Source organism: Marmota marmota, unplaced genomic scaffold (assembly GCF_001458135.2).
Source record: "Marmota marmota marmota unplaced genomic scaffold, marMar, whole genome shotgun sequence".
NCBI lineage: Eukaryota > Metazoa > Chordata > Mammalia > Rodentia > Sciuridae > Marmota > Marmota marmota.
This window is the reverse complement of record NW_026000026.1, coordinates 27,760,261-27,780,060: the sequence shown is the minus strand read 5'-3', so window position 1 is coordinate 27,780,060 and position 19,800 is coordinate 27,760,261. Positions and strand designations below refer to the sequence as shown.

General features: G+C 55.8%; 1 protein-coding gene across 1 annotated transcript in view; it reads right to left on the bottom strand.

Annotated features, from left to right (window-relative positions):
- Window positions 1-647: 647 nt before the first annotated feature.
- Window positions 648-19,800, bottom strand: part of LOC107143420 (tyrosine-protein phosphatase non-receptor type substrate 1-like) — a 38,491-nt gene continuing 19,338 nt past the window's right edge. Inside the window, exons 4-9 of the mRNA XM_048810558.1 lie at window positions 17,212-17,529; window positions 16,403-16,735; window positions 14,607-14,714; window positions 11,686-11,710; window positions 5,612-5,651; window positions 648-3,130 (exon numbers count right to left, since the gene is read on the bottom strand). Coding sequence (XP_048666515.1) covers window positions 2,867-3,130; window positions 5,612-5,651; window positions 11,686-11,710; window positions 14,607-14,714; window positions 16,403-16,735; window positions 17,212-17,529 — 1,088 coding nt within the window. The 3' untranslated portion in view covers window positions 648-2,866. The remainder of the gene's footprint in view (window positions 3,131-5,611; window positions 5,652-11,685; window positions 11,711-14,606; window positions 14,715-16,402; window positions 16,736-17,211; window positions 17,530-19,800) is intronic.

Genomic DNA, 19,800 nt, shown 5'->3' with positions numbered 1-19,800 from the left:
GTGAGCACTAAGGAGTAGTAATACCGTATTAATGCATTAGCCTTGCTGCATAACTATAATTACTAGTCTCACTATCTAAGGGAGGGAGGGAATTACCATTTCTTGAGCACCTACTACACACTGGCACTTGCCAGGCGGAGAGTGAAGACCCAGGGAGGTGAGCTGCTTGTCTAAGGTCCACAGATGTGGAGGGGCTGCTGGTCCACTGTGCAGGGGAGGCAGGAAGGTGAGGCTGCACACTTAGTGAGAGTCTGCCATGGGCCACGCATGGGTCTTAGCGCCTGTCACCTCTCCTAATTCCCACAGGAACCATAGCAGGGGGCTTAATTATCCCCACTGTGCAGATGAGGGGTGCAAATCTCAAGAAGGAGAGATGCTCAGACTCCCACAGCTACAAAAAGCAGAGTCAGGATTCGAACCCAGAGGTCTGTTGGATTTTTGTCACCTTCCTTTGACTCTCTCTGAGGCAGGCCAACAGTTTTAGGTCTTCCACACCTGGAGAGAGGAGCCAGCACTGCAGATTGTCTCTAAGCCTTGCCTGGGCCACATCGGACCCTCTCCAGGATCTTGGGGACAGGTAGACAATAGCCTCCAAGGAGGCCCTGAGTCACAATCCCAAAGGCAAGGACACACAGCACCCAAAGTCGTCATTGTTACCCAGAAATCTTTATTACAAAAATATTTTGCAAGCCAAAAAGTTTAAGTTGCAACTATATACAAAATGGGGCCTGTTTCCTTCCCAACAGTCTGAAAATAAACTCCCGAAACCACGCTCCTTCCGCAGGTTTATTTCAACCTCTTCCTTTTCCTGGGGTTCCATACACAAGGTACGGGGACTCTCCAGGCTGCCCGGCTGAAACTCAACTACAGTCTTCCTTGGCCTCATTCCCTATTTCCCCCTCCCAAAATTAAAGTAAAACAAAATTTAAATGGCACCAAGAAAACATTCTTTTAAAAATCCTGTGTGTGTCTGTGCGTGCGTGTGTGCACACGTGTGCTGTCTCTGGGCAGAGCAGAGGGACGTGAAGGGTTACAAGCCCACCCTTTGGAATTGAGAAACAATTAGAGCAGGTGACCGAGCCACTGTGGCTCCCAGATGTCACTGAGGAGCTGGCTTGTCAGGCCAAGGCTGCCCTTGTGGCCCGTTGGCTCAGCAAACTTCCAGATGCCAGTGTGTAAAACACCAGTCACCAGCCCCCGAGAGCCGGGTCTGCGCTGAGCCCCTGGGTCTCACCTGTCTGTTGCACCTGCAGAAACGGGCGGGCAGGTGGGCTCAGCATCTGGCTCAGACAGCCAGGTGTGCCACGGGCTTCCCACAGCTCAGGGGATCAGGGACATTCGTTTCTCAAGTCTACAAGCCATATGTGAAAACTGAATAACCAGGGTTGTGACCTACGCTCCTGGGCCCAGCCAGGCCCTGGCACCCAGCTAGAAGGGTGACAGTCGGAGTGTGACTGGGTCACAACCTCTGCCCGACTTCCTGAACCAGAGGGCGGGGGGGCTGGGGGGGTCTGCCTTGGCTCAGAGCTGGGGTGCCCGGTAGTGACCAGGATCTATTCCAGTCTGATCCCAATGGCGTTCATGAGCAGAAATGGAAGATTCTTCCTTGTAGGAATGAGTTCTGAGAGCCGGATGGGGAGGGGGCAATGGCTAAGGGGGTGAGGCAAACAGCCTGGCTCAGTGTCCCCCCCTGTGCATGTCCCTAAAGTGCTTGTGAGAAATGGTGGGGGAGGGGTGTCACCGTCCCTCTTCCCACTCTATGGAAGAGCAGACTGAGGCATCGGGTCTGGACAGGTCTGCACTTACCACCGTGGGGCTTTGGAGGGAACAGACCCCGCCTGGTGGCCCAGCTGAGGGCGCGGTCCAGTGAGTCCCAGAGAGAAGGCTACGTGTCTCCACAGAGCAGCCAGATGGATCCTTCTTCCAGGTCCTCGGGGCTCTGGGACTTGGAGGAATTCAGTTTCTGCTGTAAGAAAATTCCCTCCAGGATAACACACTGTTAAACCTCAGACTTCACAAGACCCAACCGTGAACTTCAACACATGACAAAGAGCCAAGAGAACGCTGCTGTTGTTTTAAGAAGAAGAAGAAAAAAAAGAAAACAAAACGAAACAAAACGAAACACCACAGATCAAGTTTTCTAACACCTCGGCTTCAAGATTGCACGGTTCACATTTCTCAATAATTTACAGGCGTCCCCGGGGCGAGGCTGCTGGGTTAGTGCTGGCCGGGGGGAAGCAAGCTGGGGGCTGAGAGGAGAGGCGGGCCGCGCCCAGCGCCCCATGGGGCTGGCAGATGCTCCAGAGTGGCACCTGGACCCGGAGCGGGCGAGGCCAGAACTGTCGGCAGCAACCTCCCGAGTCTCAGGACTCAGGTCTCAGTTTTATTTTCTTTCCAGCTTTTTCCATGGAGGGGGCAGTTGGATCTACAGGGAAAGAATTTCCCAGAAGCCCCAGTTGGGTGGAGGTGGTAAGAGGAGGTGGGGGGTCTTGTCCTCCTCATCCTGGAAGAGCAGGATCTGGGGCGTCAAGGAGGCAGCCAGGGTCTCTAAGACCACCACCCAGACCCATGAGTGACGGTCAGGGGCACAACAGTTCTTGGTCCCCAGCAGTGGCGCTGGCGGGTTCCCCAGGTGGTTCGGCAACATCAGTCCTCCAGACGGGGTGCAAGGTGTGGGGGCCGTGGCTGCCCTGGAAATGCTGGAGAGCCGAGGGGGCTGGGCAGACGAGAGCCACCCTCACTCCTGGTCCTGGGGCTGATGCCACCCAGCCGTCCTGGGTCTGGGCTGGCTGTCCTCCACACGGACCACTCCATGTGGGACAAGGAAGCTCGTGGGGACAGGCCCCTAGAGCCAAGCACAGTCTGTTCACTTCCTTTGGACCTGGACGCTGGCATACTCCGAGAAGGACGGCTCGGGCTTGGGGGCTGGCTGCTTGGGGCCCCGGTTGAGGTGGACCATGTCCAGGTCGGCGTAGGTGAGGGTGTCCTCCGGCCTGGATGGCGGGCTAGTCTCAATGCTGGCGTACTCCGTGTGGTTATTGGGCTCGGCGGCCCGCGGGGCAGGCTTCTTCTCCTTGGGCAGGTTCAGGTCGGCATAGGTGATGTCATTGATGTCATTTGTGTCCTGGATCTAAAAGGCATGGAGAGAAGGTCATTCTGGAGCATCCAGCCTGCTCAACCACCAACTGGGCACAGTCCCCCCACAGTCCTCCTTCATTGTCCCCTCCTCCCAGCTGGAGCCACCAGTGGTTCTCACTTCTCTTCCCACGTCACCCCTCCTTTTCCTCATCACAAATCCACCAAGTCCATTTCAGCTCAAGCGTGACTCTATCCTAAGATGCTTCCTTGCCCTCCATGCCCCTGGCTGGGCCCAGGCTCCTTCTCCTGCTTCCCGTCACAGTACCCACTGCCAAGGACGGGGTTGCTTGGGGCCTGAATAGATATGATGTCCCCATATGGGAAGGGACACTCGTATTCATTTATGTGTTTATTTGGCAAATGTTCATTAGACTTTTGTTGATGCGGGCACCAAGGCTGGCACAGGAGAGGCTCAATTCATGTTGAAGACATGAGTGCATGGATGGATGGATGGGTGGATGGATGGGTGGATGGGTGGATGGGTGGATGGATGGATGGATGGGTGGATGGGTGGATGGATAGGTGGAGGGATAGGTGAGTGGATAGATGGATGTTTAGATAGATGGATGAATAAATGGATGAGTGAATGCATGGATGAATGGATGGATGGATGGATGAATAGGTGGAAGGATGGATAAATGGTTGGATAAATGCACAGATAGATGGATGGATAAAGGAACGGGTGAATAGAGAGATGAATGGATGATGGATGAACAAATGCATTAATGAGTGGATGGATGGATGGAGGGAGGGAGGGAAGGGTGAACAATGGATGGCAATGATTTCACCCTCACTCTGGTACAGCCGGAGCTGACAGAACAGCAGTGGTAAGGGAGTGAGATCATCAGCTGTGGGGGTTGTAAAGGTTCTGGAGTCAGAAGGCCTGGGTCTGAATCCTGGTTCTGCCTTTTCAAGCTAAGCAACTTTTGGCAGATCCTTTAACCTCTCCGGGCCTCAGTCTCCCCATCTGTGAAGCAGGGATAATAATCGTGCCTCTCACCAGGGCTGTCGTGGGGATCGAGCGGAAGGATCCAGGCAAGTGTTCAGAACCGAGCCTGGCACCTGCGAGCGCTTACCGCCAACACACGCCAGCCACTCGCAAAGTCACACACCTCCCACGTTCGTCTCACCACCGGTCATCGCGCCTTAAAATGTCTCCCCGTGAACTAGAGCCTGCTCTGCCCGCGCCCAGCAGCTGCTGATCTCAATCCTAGGCTTCTGGACACCACTCACTCCCACAGATCCCCTCCCGGGCCTCACCGGGCCCTTTCCCAGGCGAGGAAACTGAAACCTAAGTGGGCCTGATGATCTGGCAGTCACCCAGCCGGCAGGGTCTGCTGGCTTTCGGGCTGTGGCCCTCCCTCACCAGGGTCCCTGCATCCTGAGCCCTGCAGGTGCTCCCCAGCTGCTGTCAGCAAAACCCACAAGGACAGCCAGAGTCCCTTCCCAGCAAGAGCTGGTGCCCAGCCTCAGGGGCCCAAGGCTCAGGCCTGCCAGCTCGGCCAGAGCAGGGTCGTGACTGCCCTGCTTACAGCCCAGGGCCTGGCACTAAGCTGATGCTCATTAAGTCTTTGACGGTGATTTCTATAGATTTTCATGACTAATTCTTCTCACCATCGTCCTTTCCCCAGAAGGTTCTAGAGAGAAGTCCAGACTGGGGAGAAGGCCATGACTGGACATGGTTCTGTCTCTTCCAGTTCCCACCCAATCTCATGCCCAGGGCTGTGGGGGCCGCAGCAGGTCAGGAGGGCAGGCCGTGGTGTTCGGCCTCCCCCCAGCCGGACTCCGTCAACACATTATGTCTAAATGATGCCAATCGCCCAGGAAATGTCAAGGGCAGCTGGTGCTCCTTCACCGGGCTCAGAGCAGGGCCTGCCTCATTACCAGGTGCTGAGGGGCCCCTGCCTCCCAGGTCTGACGAGGTCACCTGGAAATAGGCCAGTCTCGTTTGCTCAGAAACAGGCCAATCACGTTGCCTATGAAGTCTCCTTAGCGACGTTGAGGGGGACTGCCAGGTCTAGGGAGGTGCCCGCGGGAGGAAATTCATGACAAAAGGGTTTTTCCAGCAGCAAAAGCTAGAGAGGCCCTGGCAGCCAGCGCTGTGCTATTACCCCAGGTGGGAACGGGCTGATGGGGATGGTGCTCCTGGTGGGGGGACTGCGTTGAGCAAATGCAGGGCTACAGCCCGACCCCAGGGCACCAGGCCACCCAGCACACATGGTGCCTGGCGCCCCACTGGAGTGGTACCATGAAGCAAGGTTACATCAGAGTCTCCTGGCTGGAGCAGCGAGGAGGAGCCCGCAGAGGACACGGAAATCAGGAATGCACAGATCCTCTCCCCTCCGCCTCCCTCCAGGGGGGGTGGGGTGGGGGGGGACAGAGTCTTAATTTAGAACCGGATCTGCAACTCAGGCTGATGCAAGGAAATCACACCCTGAGTTTCCCAGGAAGGGCGGCTCACCAAGGACTGTACCTGGGTTATATCCCTGGCGTTCTTCTCAGGCTCATGCAACCTAAAATGGAAAGAGACACACAGATATAAATACCGCACTATCTCAAGTGCTTATGCAAATCGATAAGAATAACATTTCAGTCCCACTTCCTATATGGGTAGAGGACAGGGATGAATGAGTCACAGCAGAAATACAACTGCTTATCAAATGTTTGGACAAGGGAGCCTTCTCTCACTAACAAGGACGTTGCAACAATGCTCTGCCATTTGCATTTTTTTTTTTTTTTTTCAATGTCTGTGGGCAGGGATCTTTAAAGACGATAATACCCAGAAGATGCACTGGGCGGGGAAGGCATGGTGCTTCACAGGCTGTGGGTTGGGGAGGCGAGCTAGGACCATGGAGGCCCCGAGGGGAGGGGGAAGGCCTGGATGGGGTCTCCATCTCTTGACTTTTGGGGGGAAATTCCATATACAAAGGCACTTCCTGTCCGTTTGTCCCAGGCAGGGTGGGGGGAGGGAGGTTTATCTCTCTGGGCTCTGTCCATCGAGACCTGTTTAGGAAATTAGGGTGAACGTAGAGATTAAGGTTTAAAAGGTTCATGAGAAGGTACTTTTTTAAAGTTACAAATGATTAAAGTGATAACCGAAAAGGCAAATCTCTGTGGAATGATCTCAACAGTGGAAAATGTGTGGATAATAATGGGGGGCAAATGCCAACCGCCGTGGTCTTTGTGGGGGTATTTTTCTTCGCTTGAGTTTCCCTTATTTCCCAAATGTTCTGTATTAGGAGTATCTATGTATATGGCTAAACAACGAAAAGAGAAAGACCAAGATGCCTTGGTTCATCAAAAAAGCCTTTGGTTCGGCCTTTGGAGGCTGCGGCTCAGCGCACAGGGGTCACGGTCAAGGTGATGTGCACACGGAGCCGCTGGCTCCACAGGAGTTGTGTTAAGTTCTCAGGCTGGTGACTCCTGGACGGTCCCCTGGATGGTGTCAGAAGTGAGCAATGGCTCTTGGCAGCTGGGTTATTAATGGATTTGGCACGAGTGCTTGGCTCAGAAGGCAGTTCTGGGGCATGACATGTCCCCCGTGCCACAGGAACAGCCCTCCAGGATTGGGGACGCGTCTGGTGGGGGAGATCATGCAGATCTCCCCCAACCCCCTGGTTTCCAGCCCCCTGCCGCTCCCCGCTGCCTGTCTGGTTGGAGTCCAGCTCCTCGCCCTGCTCAGCGTCCCAGGCAGCCTGGCTCCCGGCTCCTCCACTCCCCCGCGCTCATTTACTCACGAGCCACCCACCAAGTGTTTCATGCTGGCTACTCGGAGCTTTGTGTTTTCTGCTTCAACAACAGCCTTGAATGACCCCGTCACGCTTTTTCTCTTGGTTAACTTTCAAGCATCCTTCAAAACTTAACTCTGGTGTCACCTCCTTGGGAAGGATTTGCTGACCATGCTGGGATGGTGGGTGGCCCTCGGTGACAATCTCGGACCTCCTTGCATATTTTCACCTCTGCTTTACGTTGCCCTGTCATGCTGTATGGGCACAGGCGCCCGACAACCAACTTGGAATGAACGCTGGTCGGAGTGCCCCAGGACCTCTGCACACACAGCCCTCCTGCCTCTTCATCTGCCTCACTCTTCCCTCAAATCCTATATTCAACAGTCTTTTCAGGGGGGATACCTTCACTGAATCTCTCAAATTCCATTTCAGAACCTCAAGCTCTTCTCTTTCATAGCTGTATTTCAGATTATAACCAATTATCCACTTTTTTCTGGTCTTTCTATCTCAGTGAATGGCACTACTCATCCTGAGTCAGGCTAAAGTGGGAGTCATCCTTGATTCTTCTGTCTTCTTGTACAAGAAAGAAAAATTGCGGTCTGATTCCTGCAAGGCTGGTCAGCTCCATTAAAAAAAAAAAAAAGTCATTCTGTCATCTCCCTCTCTCAGCTCTCCTCTCTAAATTCCTAAACAAGCCTCCTTTCCGGCCTCTCTGCCTCCATTCTCCACATTCTCTCTTTCTTTTTCTTTCTTTCTTTTTTTTTTTTTTAGTACTGGGGATTGAACCCAGGGACACTCATCCACCTCCCAACCCTTTTTATTTTTTATTTTAAGACAGGGTCTTGCCAAGTTGGCTCAGCTGGCCTCAAACTTGCAGTCTTCCTGCCTCAGCTCCCACGTCTCTGGGACTGCAGGCCTGAGCCACTGTGCCCAGCATTCTCCACACTTAAAATGCATAAAAGATGTCACATTATTTTTCTGCCCGGAGCGCTCACCCCTCTCGCCACACGATGCGATCCCTCTCTATGCGGGCTGGAGAGGTGCTGGGTGGTCTGCCCCACTGACCGCCTCGGTCTCGCCTCTCCCACCCTCACGACTCTGGCCTCCACGCCCTGAGCTTGTGTTGAGCGCTCCTGCCTTGGAGCCCTGGACCGGCTCTCTGTCTGCCCCATCCCTTCCCTTATCCAGCAGCCCCTGCAGACATCATTAAGTCTCCAGCTTGTCGGGTAAGCTGTCCCCAAGAGGCCAGGAGCTCTACACGGGGAGGGATGAGGTCTGTCCTGTTCACCTGGGAGGCGCCGACCTTGTCCTGGGCTGGCCCGTGGCCGCCCTCCCTAGATGTTTGTTGAATGAATGAATGAGCTCTTCTCCCGCGGACCCTCAGTGCCACAGGCCCAGCTTCGTCCCTTTTCTGCTTTCCTTTGCGATGCCCCAGCTCGGGCTCCTGGCACCCAGCGGGGCCCGTCCAGATGAATCAATGAAAGACTCCGGAAAGCCCTAAATATCCCAAGAATAAACGCAGCCAACGTCTGACAAGTGAGCAAATGGCCCACTGAACGGACCCCAGTGCCCAATTAAGGGAGCAGAGACTCACTTCTGGAGTCTGAGCCGGGGAGGATGACAGGCGACGCTCTCTGCCTGCGCATTCCTAGCCCGGGGCCGGGGGGCTTTGGGGCCAGTGGTCCCTCATCAGCCACCAGCTGAAGGCTCTCTGAGCTCGGAGTGGCAGCCTCCCCTGCACCCTGTCCCTGCAGTGGTGCTAACCCCCGCCAGCTGCGGCCAGAGCCAGCGGCTCACTCAAGATAAGGGAGGAGTGACGCCTCGGCTCCTCGGGAGGCTCCCGCTGGAAAAATAAGAAACAGGCAGAAAGTGGTTGGCTAGCAGAGAGGAGGAGCGCCCGCCTCAGGGCTGGGGTCACAGTGCCCGCACTTATGAGTGGCAGGACCCAGGGAATGTCACATGACTTCTCTGAGCCTCAGGTGCCTTGACCCGAGGACCAGGACGATAACAACCCTCTAGAATCGGGGTTCTCAGAGTATGGCTCGGGGAGAACAGCACTGGCTAGGTAGGAACCCTGAACAGACTCGGGGTGTAGTGTGTCTGAACAGGACTCCCCAGGAGTCCGCCACACCCTGGATCCTGGGAACCCCTGTCCTGTGACAGGACTGGGGAACAATCATAGGGCTTTTGCAAAAATTAAAACCACTGAGTGGGACCAAGGAAGGAAAGGGACGGATGGGTGCACAGGAGGCAATAAATGCTCAGTTAATGGCAGCTGTGACCGCCACTGTCATTGTCATGGACACTCTTACTGTTCTTTGCTTCCAGAACCTCTTGTGCAACTGGGAAGGTGAGTCAGGTGAAAAGTCAGGCCAATAACAAAGCAAAACAGAAGGGAGAGACGCCCCCACGGAGAGCAGGGGTCTGGGGATTTGGCGAGAGAAGAGCTCTGAGCACAGCAGGGGTTAGGGACCGTGCTCATTCAGTCACTCAACAAACCTCTACTGGGCGCCTGCCCCCTTCCAGGGACAGTGCCGAGTTCAGAAGCTATTAGCTGTGAACATGAGGGGCACAGTCCCTGCCCTCTAGAGAGGTGGGTTGTAAATGGGCACAGAGACACCTGGAACACACGGGGCTGTCAGTGCCAGGGCACAGGAGGCCACAGGAAGCCCCTTAAGTAGGTAGATGGTCAGGTCCTTGCTGAGCTCAGGAGGAAGAGTGGGAGGTGACCAGGTGGAGGCAGGGGTGGCCTCTAGCTCCTCCAGGAGTGGTTTGCAGAGCTCACAGGTGCCTCTACCCCCAGTGCTGTGAAGACCCTGGGTGGTACGTGTGGGGGTCCACCCAGAGGAGGCCAGTGCACAGAGGCCAGGAGGACAGCGGGGGGCCTGTTTGTGGCAGGAAGGGAGCGGCGCAGCTCAGCCATTCAGTGTGAGGCCTGGCGGGGTGAAGTGAGACCTTCCACACCAGCTGCAGCCGGGCCATGAGGCCTCCAGAGCCTCGGGACTTTATCTTAAGGGACACGGGGGGACCACTGAAGGTCTCTCAGCAGAGGATGGGGATGAGTCTGGCTCCTGGATAAGAGCGTGCCAGGGGTGTGGACGGGACCGGCAAAGACAGGGCACCAGGACAGTACTCCCTGGGATTTCAGGAGGGCGCTGAGTGTTTGCGGGGAGGCTGGACAGGCTCAGCCCAGGAAGTGCCCATGGAGGCCAGAGCAGGAGGCACGGCTTTTCCCAATGGCACCAGGACTTTCCATTCTGCACAGGAGAATGGCACAAGAAGCTGCCCAGTGTCCCTCTGGGCAGGTGAGATGCTCCTACTATGGGCAACCACAGAGCCCAGTAGTTCCTCCATCACCACACTCATCACCTGTGACCCCCCTCTCAGGACACAGCGCTTCATTGCCCCGAACCTTGCAGTTGTCCTTGACTCTACATCCAATCCATCAGCAAGTTCTCTGCTGTCCCTTCAAACTATGCTAGAAACTGGCTATTTCTCAGCCCACCCGCCGCTCAGGTCTGGGCCCCTGTCATCTGCTTGGTCCCTTGCAGTAGCCTCTTCACCAGCCTCCCCGCCTCCACCCTCACCTCACAGCCAGATTCCCACCTGCAGTCAGGCCGATGCTCTTAAAGCAAAAGCCAGACCCCATCCTTCCTAGGGCTCATTCTCCCACTGGGAGTAAAACTGTAAATCCTTCTAGGAGCCCACACTCGAGGCCACTGGCCTCCATCCTAGATCCTGAGTTCTTGCTGTGCAATTCTGAAGTCCAGAAAGCTCTAGAAAAAAGAAATGGAAGATCTGCACAACCCAGTTGGTGGCAAAACCTGACCTGAAACAATACGAATCTGTTTACAGTTTTGTTTCTCGTGTTCAGAGTAGATGTCTACCTGTTTCCACACGGTGGCATGCCCAGGGGACGCTGTGGAATGTGGCCCCTGCTCTGCTGGCGGTGACTCCCAGGGCCTTCCTGGATGCTGACCAGTCTTTTCGGCCCAGCTCTGCAGCACATCCTGCCGCATGAGCCTCTGCTAAGAGGAGGCCTGCGTCCCCCGACCCCATCCCTGCCTCCCCTCCTTCCTTCCGTCCTGGCCACTTCCCTCCCCAGGCTCTGGGCCCTGATGGCTCTTGCCCAGAACCTGATCTTGGTCTTAGCTCCCAGCTGCAGGTTTCTGCTCACATAGCCTCTGCAGAGGTGCCCCTTCTGCCTGAGACAGCCCCCCACGGTGACCCTCCACCCCCTCGGCCGTACTAGAGTTGTCACCACCTGGTAGAATGTTCTAGATCACTTCACTTGCATGCTTGTTGCCTGCATCCCTTGCCAAGGCTGAGCCCCATGAAGGTCAGGGCTCCTTGCTCACCCACAGCAGAGCTGCACATACCAGGGATGTGACAAGTCCCTGCAAGTGTCAATCAATAAGCTAACGTTCCCTCTGTGAGGAGACCTGAGCCCCTGCCCGGCGTCCACCCTGGCACCCGAGGTACTCAACACATCTTCATCAACGAAGGAGAAGGCAGGTATAGAACTGGGATCTGGGGAGGAAGAGGCCAGCCGTGTGTGCAGGACACTATGACATTCAGGGACTTGGAATTTCTGTCACTCTGCAGGGGATTAGATCAGGGCCATGCTGACTGGGGACAGAGGTGCGAAATCAGTGTCACTGTGCACCAAACCCCTGTATCTGAGACCAGAATTAAACACAGACCTGGAGCCACCAGCTTACAAGAGAGAGGGGAAAGCCGAAGGGTAATGAGGAGGGCCCGCGATCGCCAAGCCACCCAGCGAGAACTGCAAAGGCGTCGGGCCCAAGGATGCACTTACCTTGTGGAAGAAGTGGACCCCTTGGCTGAAAGAGAAAAGGAGAAGCAGTGAGTCTCTTAGAAACACCACCGCCTCTGGCAACATTTTTTTTTTTTTTTAAGCAAAGGTTTGCTCCAGGGATGTGTAAGGTAATTATCTCCATCACATCCTGGGAACCACAGGAAGTCCCCATGGCCACCTCCTCCGAGGGTGGTCCATCATCTTCCTAGAAGCCGAGGACTAAGCTAGGCCTTCCTGGCTTCCCACTTCCAGGAGAAGCCACCTGCCTCCCCTCTCGGGACATCACTCCTGTGCAAGTGAAAATCTCAGTGGGACCCTCTTAGGGGTCCCACTTAATTCTGGAGAGTGGCTGAGGAGCAGGTGTGAAGCCAGCTCTACCACTCACCTACCTGCCGTGTGACCCTAGGTGGGCCACTTTCCCTCTCTGAGCTTCTAAAACTCACAGGGCGGGGCTGTGCACCCATTTATTTACATATCACCTCTTTCCAAGAAAGACAGCGTCCCATCCATCTGTCTGGTTCAAAGGTTTTAAGCCTGTGATATGGGGCCTCCCACAGAGAGGCCTCGGGGCTGAGCAGCCATTTGACTCCAATTTTGTTGCAAAATTGTAATTAAAAAGCAATGTGTGCACTTGAGTGTGCTCTGCGCTGTACTTGGACAGGCAGAGGCCGCCACAGGCAGGAATCCCTGCCGCAGAGTTCACCGGGCCTGGTGCCTGGGCAGGGGCTGGGTGGTTGGGGCAGCCAGCACCTGGTGGGGGCTTAGCAGCTGAGGCCTGAATGAAGGCAGAGGGTCAAGCTGGGGCACGTGTCGTCTCTGAGAATCTAGTGAGCAGATGCCAATCACCCTCCTTCTCCACCTGAGAGACTGGGTGACTTCCCAGGCTCATGCAGCTGGCCAGTGGTGGAGCTGACAAGGGGACATTATGCACAGGGTATTGAGGTGGAGGAGGGGACATCTCCAGGGCCCAAGGAGGGGAGGAGGGACATCTCCTTGGGGCTCGGGGAGGCAGTGTGCAGAGTGGGCACTAATGTGGTCCCTGCCTTTGAATCCTGGCCCCACCTGCCGGCTGGGAGGACCTGAGCAAGTTTTCTAACTCACCCAGGCCTCAGTTTCCTCACCTATAAAATGGGTTGCAAAACCTGGGCTGAGGCCTGTGGCGGGGGCTGACTGTGTCACTACACGCCAAGCCCCAGAATCAGTGTGGAGCACATGGGGGTGGCCCAGTGGGACATAGGTCCCTGCAGCCTGGTCTGGGAGCTGGGCTCTGTGTAGAGACCCACCACTCAGCAGCTGAGGGGCTTCCTGGGTGTCGACCTCTCTTCAGATCCCTCCTCTGCAACAAGGGGCCGCTGATCCTACCCCACAGTGACAAGCTCATGAGCCAGGAGCCCTGCCTAACGCCAGACGCAGTCCTGGAAAGGACAGCTGGGGCTTCACTGATGGCCACCACAATGTTCTGTCACCTTTGGGTAAACAAGCGGAGGGCTCCCCAGGAACTGTAGGGAGACCTTTATTGGACAGGTGCCGTGGACCCCCTTTACTCTCTGGAGAGGCAGGGCCTACCCCCATCTTCCTGAATTGGAGCGTAGGGCTTGGTCTGTGTCTCAGGCAGACTCCTGTCAGCCCAGGAGGGACAGAAGCTTGGAGCAGAGGGGATCCTGACTACCCAGGACACGCCCGAGCTGGCTGAGCCAAGTGCCCCGCCACAGGAGGGCAGCTCGGGACAGCGCCTGTCACTTTGCCGCCTGTGGCTCATGGTGGGTCACAGCCAGCCACTTTAAACAGAAAAGAACAGAGTATGACCAAAAAGAAAATACCAGAGTTTCAATTTTATCTAAAGGGGTGTGTTGGGCTGAGATGTGAAATGTTATTTCTGTCGCTTGCAGTAAAAAAGGTTTCGGAAATACCAGCTTAAAACTGCCTCCTCTGAGTGTGGCTGAGGAAGTGCGCGCTAAGGTCCCAGAACATGCCAGACTCGTCACTTCCCAGGAACTGACTTGGGCCCCAGATCTATCTTACAAGGCAGGTGCTGCTAAAGCCGTTTTGTTTTGCGGGGGTGGGGGCGGGTACCGGGGATTGAACCCAGGGGCACTAGGCCACTGAGCCACACCCCCGGCCCTATTTTGTATTTTATTTAGAGACAGGGTCTCACTGAGTTGCTTAGGGCCTCGCTTTTGTGGAGACTAGCTTTGAACTTGCCATCCTTCTGCCCCAGACTCTGAGCCACTGGGATTATGGGTGTGACCACCGCACAGGGCTCACTAAAGCCATTTTATAGATGAGGCTACAAAACGGAGGCTCGTGGAGGCAGAGCTGATTGTTTATAGAGTACAAAACAGGCATCAAGAACCCTGGTTGGCCTGACTTCAAAGTCGAGGCCTGTCCCAGCCCCAGCCTCATGCACAGTGCCATGGAGGGTGGGGATTCTAGGGAGGACACCCACGTTTCTGGGGTCACCCTGAGGAGCACTGTGTGTCCACACCGCCCTAACATCCTACATGTAGCCCCCCACCCCCCACCTCGGAGGTACTGGCTGTGCTGACCCCACTCCCTTCCCCACAGCCTGCGCTGGGCATGTGACCTGGATGCACGGGAGGAGAGAGGGAGTCTGGCGGCAGCTCCTAGGAAAGCCTCTTCCCCCCTGATACTGGCAAGGGGAGGTCCCAGGGTCCCTCTTGCTACCCCTGGCAGCAATCTGTTTCCTGCCTCAGGAGTGGACCTGGGAGGAACGATCATTTTGCCACCATGAGGGGCAGGCCACGAGGGACCCTCCCAGACTCCACCAGCCTGGAGCAGCTGCCCCAGCCGCCCTGGTGTGGCCACCTCTGGACCCCGTCACCCATGCCCAAGGCACCACGTGTCCCAAGGAGGACAAGCCCAGGGGTGGATTCTGAGGGAGGAGAAGGGGAGCCACCCACCTTTCTTCTGTTTAATGCGGAGGAGGTAGAGGGCCGCCATTAGCAGGACCACCAGCAAGGCACACACCACGCCCACCACGATGAAGATGTTCCAATTGGCAGAGTTGTCTGAGGACCACACAGAAGACAGGCTTCACTTATGCAGATGGGAAACAGAAAAACCCAAACCCACGGCCCCTCTGCACAGTGAGGCAGAACAGCTGGCTGGGCCGGGCGAGCCTCACAGTCACGTGGGCACAGGGGTCGGCGCACAGTTGCCCCTGGGGGTCACCAGGAGCAAACACCAGGCTGAGGGCCCGGGGGAGGGGACCTCGGAGCCCAGCTGCAGGGTGTGTGCAGCATCTCCCTCCCGGGGAACAGAACACGTTCCTTCTCATCTGGAGCCGAACCACAGAGGAGCCACCCGTCTATCTAAGACCGTGAGTCAGCCGCTAGCGGCAGAAGGCGCTGGGGGAGAGGGACACTGCGGAGCGGCTGTGTGCCCGCTGGCTGCGGGACTCCGTGAGAGCCCAGGGGCTGACCACCCATCTGCGCCCCGGCCCTGGGCCCTACAGCCTACGAGCTGTGAATCAGGGCACCTGGGTTAGAAGCAGAGGCTTGAGGGGCCCCAGGGCACAGGTAGGAGATCCAGGGCTCCAAGTCATAGAAAAGTGGGTTCAAATCAATGTCCCTAACCAGTTACATGACCTTGGGCAGGTCAGGTGAACCTCTTCCCTCTGCTGCCTTCTTCTTGAGGATGATAATAAATTCCACTGCAACTATTCAACACCAACTCTTCCAACCTCTCTCCAACAATTAATTGAGTTCCTATTATGTGCCCTGAAGCTACAATGCTGAATAAAACAGTCACCTTCCCTACCCGCAGAGAATCAGAGCTGAAGGGCACAAAGCTCAACTCCTTCAACATGGCCCTTAGAAAGCAGAGGCTCAGAGTTAGGCACTGACTTGCTCAAGGTCACACAGCAAGCCTGTGACAAATCCACACACCCTGTATTGCACATCCTATGAAAACCAGGCTTTGGTATAATCAAAGGGACACCATGACACAGCACTGAGGCTCTCTTGGGGCTTCCCTGAAGGAAACACAAAGAAGTGGCCTCCGTTCTCATCTGTCCAAAGGTTCTGCTACGTACAAACTGTCAGCCAAGGTGATGACAGGTCATCACTCCACGGTGGCACTAGAGGACAACAAGATGCGGCTATTTTCAAGTAAGAAGAATTCGCAACACATTGGAGCGGGGTGGACAACCCGTGCCTGGGTCTCCCAACCTGGTGGAATGGATGCGTCACCTTCATGCTAAATGAGCATGTCCTTGGCCCAGAAAGGGTCCTTGAGAGACCGTCGCACAGAAACAGCACACATGGGACACAGTAGGTACAACAGTGGTCACGGCAGCACTGGTTTTCCTTGAGCCAAGATGAAAGAATCCCCAGAGCCTCCCACCCCACTGCCGGCAGCAGGAGTGCTGGGGACACTAGGCTGAGGTCAGAAAGAGAGGAGGGAGGGGGCCATGAGGAAGTGACAAGTGTCAGGTGAAGAAGGCAAGTGGCGGCTGTCAGGACAGGCCCATCCCCCGTCCTGCCTTCCTCCTTAGTGTCCCTGTTTGAAGGCCCCATGAGATGTGTGCCCAACCCCACAGAGGAGACCCTCAGAGTGTGGGTGTGGGGTGCTGACTAAGACGCTGCTGTTCCCAGGCTCTGGGTGCCCTGTGGGAAGGGGGGTCACTGCTCTCACGTCACAACACAGAGTCAAGATGAAGTTTAAAGCATCCAGGCAGCTGGGATGTGGGCCTCACCAGGGGTGTTTTCTGGGCTTTGCTTCCCGGGGTCGGCAGAGACCTGCAGGGTGTAGCTCCTGGTGGTGGCTGGCTGCCCATCGTGCTCCACCCGGCAGGTGAACGTCACGTCCTCCCTGTGCACAGAGGAGTTGACCAGCAGCCAGCTCGTCAGGTTGAAGGTCCCGTCCTTGTTCTCTGAGCGGGTCGAGGCCGTCTGTGTCCTGGACACATTTCCATTCTCCACCCAGGTCAGCTGTAGGCTCCGGGGGTAGAAGTGCTTCACCTGGCAGGTGATGTTCACCTGGTTCCCTGCCATGGTGGGCTGTGGGGTGACCTCCAAGGTGGGCGGAACTGAAACAGCACAGGCAGAAGCTGTGACCTTATGGCACAGATGCTGAGCTCCTCCCAGCAGGGCAAGGGCCTCCCTCGGGACAGGGCCAGGCATGCAGAGGGGCTCAGACACTGGGGGTTTGCACGGGAATGACCTGCCACCCACAGGTGCCAAGTGATCAGAAGCTCCCCTGAGGGTGAGTGAGTGAGGCTAACAAGCCCAGCTCCTGGCCTGCAGGAAGTTAGCACAATAGATGGAACCTCCCTGCACATCAAGGCTCGGCTCTGGGAGGAGCTCAGCAGTTCTAGTTGCTTCTGGTCAATGAAATGAAGGCACCAGCACATGCTGGCCACAGGGCATGAGTCCATATGTGATGGCAGGTGGCAGCACTGCTAGGAATTAGAGCCCAGGCCACTGAGGTCCTGGAGCATAGGCCCCTGGGGAGCAGCAGGCTGGGTGGGCAGTGTGGGCTGAGGTGGGGATCAGGGTCCTGTACCTCGGATGGTGTCAGACAAGTTGGCAGTCCCACGAAGAGGGCTCCCCTGTAGGGTGACATGGGCCACCTCACAGATGACTTGAGAGTGCACGTCCCCAGGGGCCAGGGTCACCTGGGCTGTGCTGGACACATTGAAGGACACACTTTCTCCCGTGGGGTGCACGCTGGTCTGGGTGTGTGAGAGCTCATTCCCATTTTTGAACCACTTGAGGGTGATGTTCCGGGGGGAGAAGCCGTGGGACTCGCAGGTGAAGCTCACCATCTGCCCAGGTGTGGCCCTGGTCCCAGGACCTGACACCATGGGGGCAGAAGGTCTGGCTGCGGAGGAGCATTGACAGACAAGTCAGGTGATTGGGAGGCCACCTGTGACCATGAGCGAGTGACACTGTGAAGAACCTTCCTAGACATTATTATTATCATTATTATTATTTTTTTTTTTTTGGCATTGCTGGGGATTGACCCCAGGACCTCATGCTGGGAAGCACACGCCAAGGCTGAGCTTGGTCCCCAGCCTGTACAGGACATTATCTGTTAATCCTCTTAATAAAGCCAGGAGCGGGTGTTCTTAGCCTCTTATCTCCTGTCTTGGTGGCAAACACACTGACCCGGCCAGACAGTGAGGAAGGGAAGACCAGGTGGAATTCCAGGTCTGAGGTCAAAGTCCTCTGCAGAAGGGGATTTCCACCAAGCTGGGCCCAGGAAGGAAATGACTGACCTGTTTCACTCTTTGTATTAATCATTCCCTACTGGCTCTCCAAAACCTTGGGGACCTAGGGATAGCATTTATAGAAGTAAACACAGTGACAAACAGCACCACAGCACCACCGTAAACCCTGGAACCCTGCGGCCACCCTGACGTGTGTGGTGTGCACATTCCAGAGTCTAAGACATGGGGTGTCAGCACCTCTTCTGGGCCATAGTGACGATTACAGGAGACCCTGGGAGTATTTTGCTTTGAGTCACACACCGGAGATGGGCCTCAGATGAGAACCCAGGCAGATCTATCTTTCTCCAAGAATTTCTTTCTATCCAGGGAGCTCCCTGTAGGTTTTTATGAATGAACTCCATGTTTTCCATTCTTTCCAAAAATATACCAGTGGTCTAATCTGTATTAACTCCTGAATTTGAAAGGGAGAGGCTAAAGAGATGCTTCCCTCCACCACCACCGCNAGTGGATCTGAGTGTGTGCCCCTTTGTGAGACAAGGTTCAGAGACAGGCGTGGCTGGCCAAAGACACACAGCAGGCAAAGGGCAGGGTGCATGGCATCTGGTTTAGGTTGATTCATTAAGAATCTCTGGGCTTTTTGTTGGTTGGTTGGTTAGTTGGGGTGCTGGAGATGGAATCCAGGCCTAGACGTGCTCGGTGGGTGGTCTACCACTGAGGCATCGGACCCCAGCCCATGTCTCTGTTCTTATCTGCTGAGCCTCAGTGTGCCCTCTGTAATAAGGGGACACCACCCTGTAAGATGAGGTAGAGGCAAGACTCAGTGCCTGGCATGCTGTAGGTGCCTAATAAATGACACCTATGGCTTCTGACGTCACTCCCTCTGACCACACACTCATTCCTTAGCAGCCAGGAGACGTGGGGACCCAGGAGAAGCCTCTGTCCTGCTCCTGCAGCTGCCGGGAGAACCTGATTGAGAGGAAGCCCCCCGTTTTCCCAACAGGAAACAAGGTTGAGGAAGTGGCTTTCAAATCAGGGACAGGATCCCAGGCGATTCCTCCAGATGAGCTCTTTACAGAAAGACAGGACTCTGTGGAGGGAGGGGGATGGACCTCAGTGACATCCTGGGCCACGGAGGCTGGGAGGGTTGTGGCTAGGAGCAAGGCCTCACTGGCAGACTGTGGAAGACGGAGGGGGGAGGGCCTGCGCTGAGACGGGCCCTGAGCAGGCTGTGTCTGGTGGCCCCTCCATGGGTCCAGGGGTCTGCTTCCTGGGAGGTGGCCCTGCTCCACCACGGACCCCAGAGAGCTGAGCCCAGCACATGCTGTTCTGAAGCAGCCACACCCAAAAACGTACCTCATGCTCTATCTCCATGGGAGACCAGGATTGCCAGAGGTTGACACTCCAGCTTTCCCCTGTGGCCTCAGGACATGTGGCTCTGAGGTCATAAGCCGTGGCTGTATATTAGAATCTTCTGGAGTAACTAAAGACTTCAGACGCCCAGACCCCCGCCAGACCTATCAAAGCAAAACTTCTAGATGGAGCCTGGGATTTTTTTTGAGTTTCCCAAGTTTCAACGAGCAGCCAGGTGGGAGCCACTCAACCCCAAGCTGCCCCAACCCTCTTGTCCCTTGGGACCTGGAGGGGAAAGTGGCCCCTTCAAGGTCACACGACCAGACTCAACGGCTCACATTGAGGGGATACTTCCTACAAGCCATGTGCCGATCCAAGGGCATTAGGTGACTTCTGTCCTTCAGGGCCAGCCCTGTTCTGTGAAGGGGTGTCATGGACAGGTGAGGACCCTGAGGCCCCCTGTGTGGAGCACCTTGTCTGAGGTCACTGGCTGGACAGTGGCTGGGCTGGGATGTGGGGTCCAGGCATGTGGGCTCTGTCCCTGCCCTCCTGATCAGTAATCAACCTGGCAC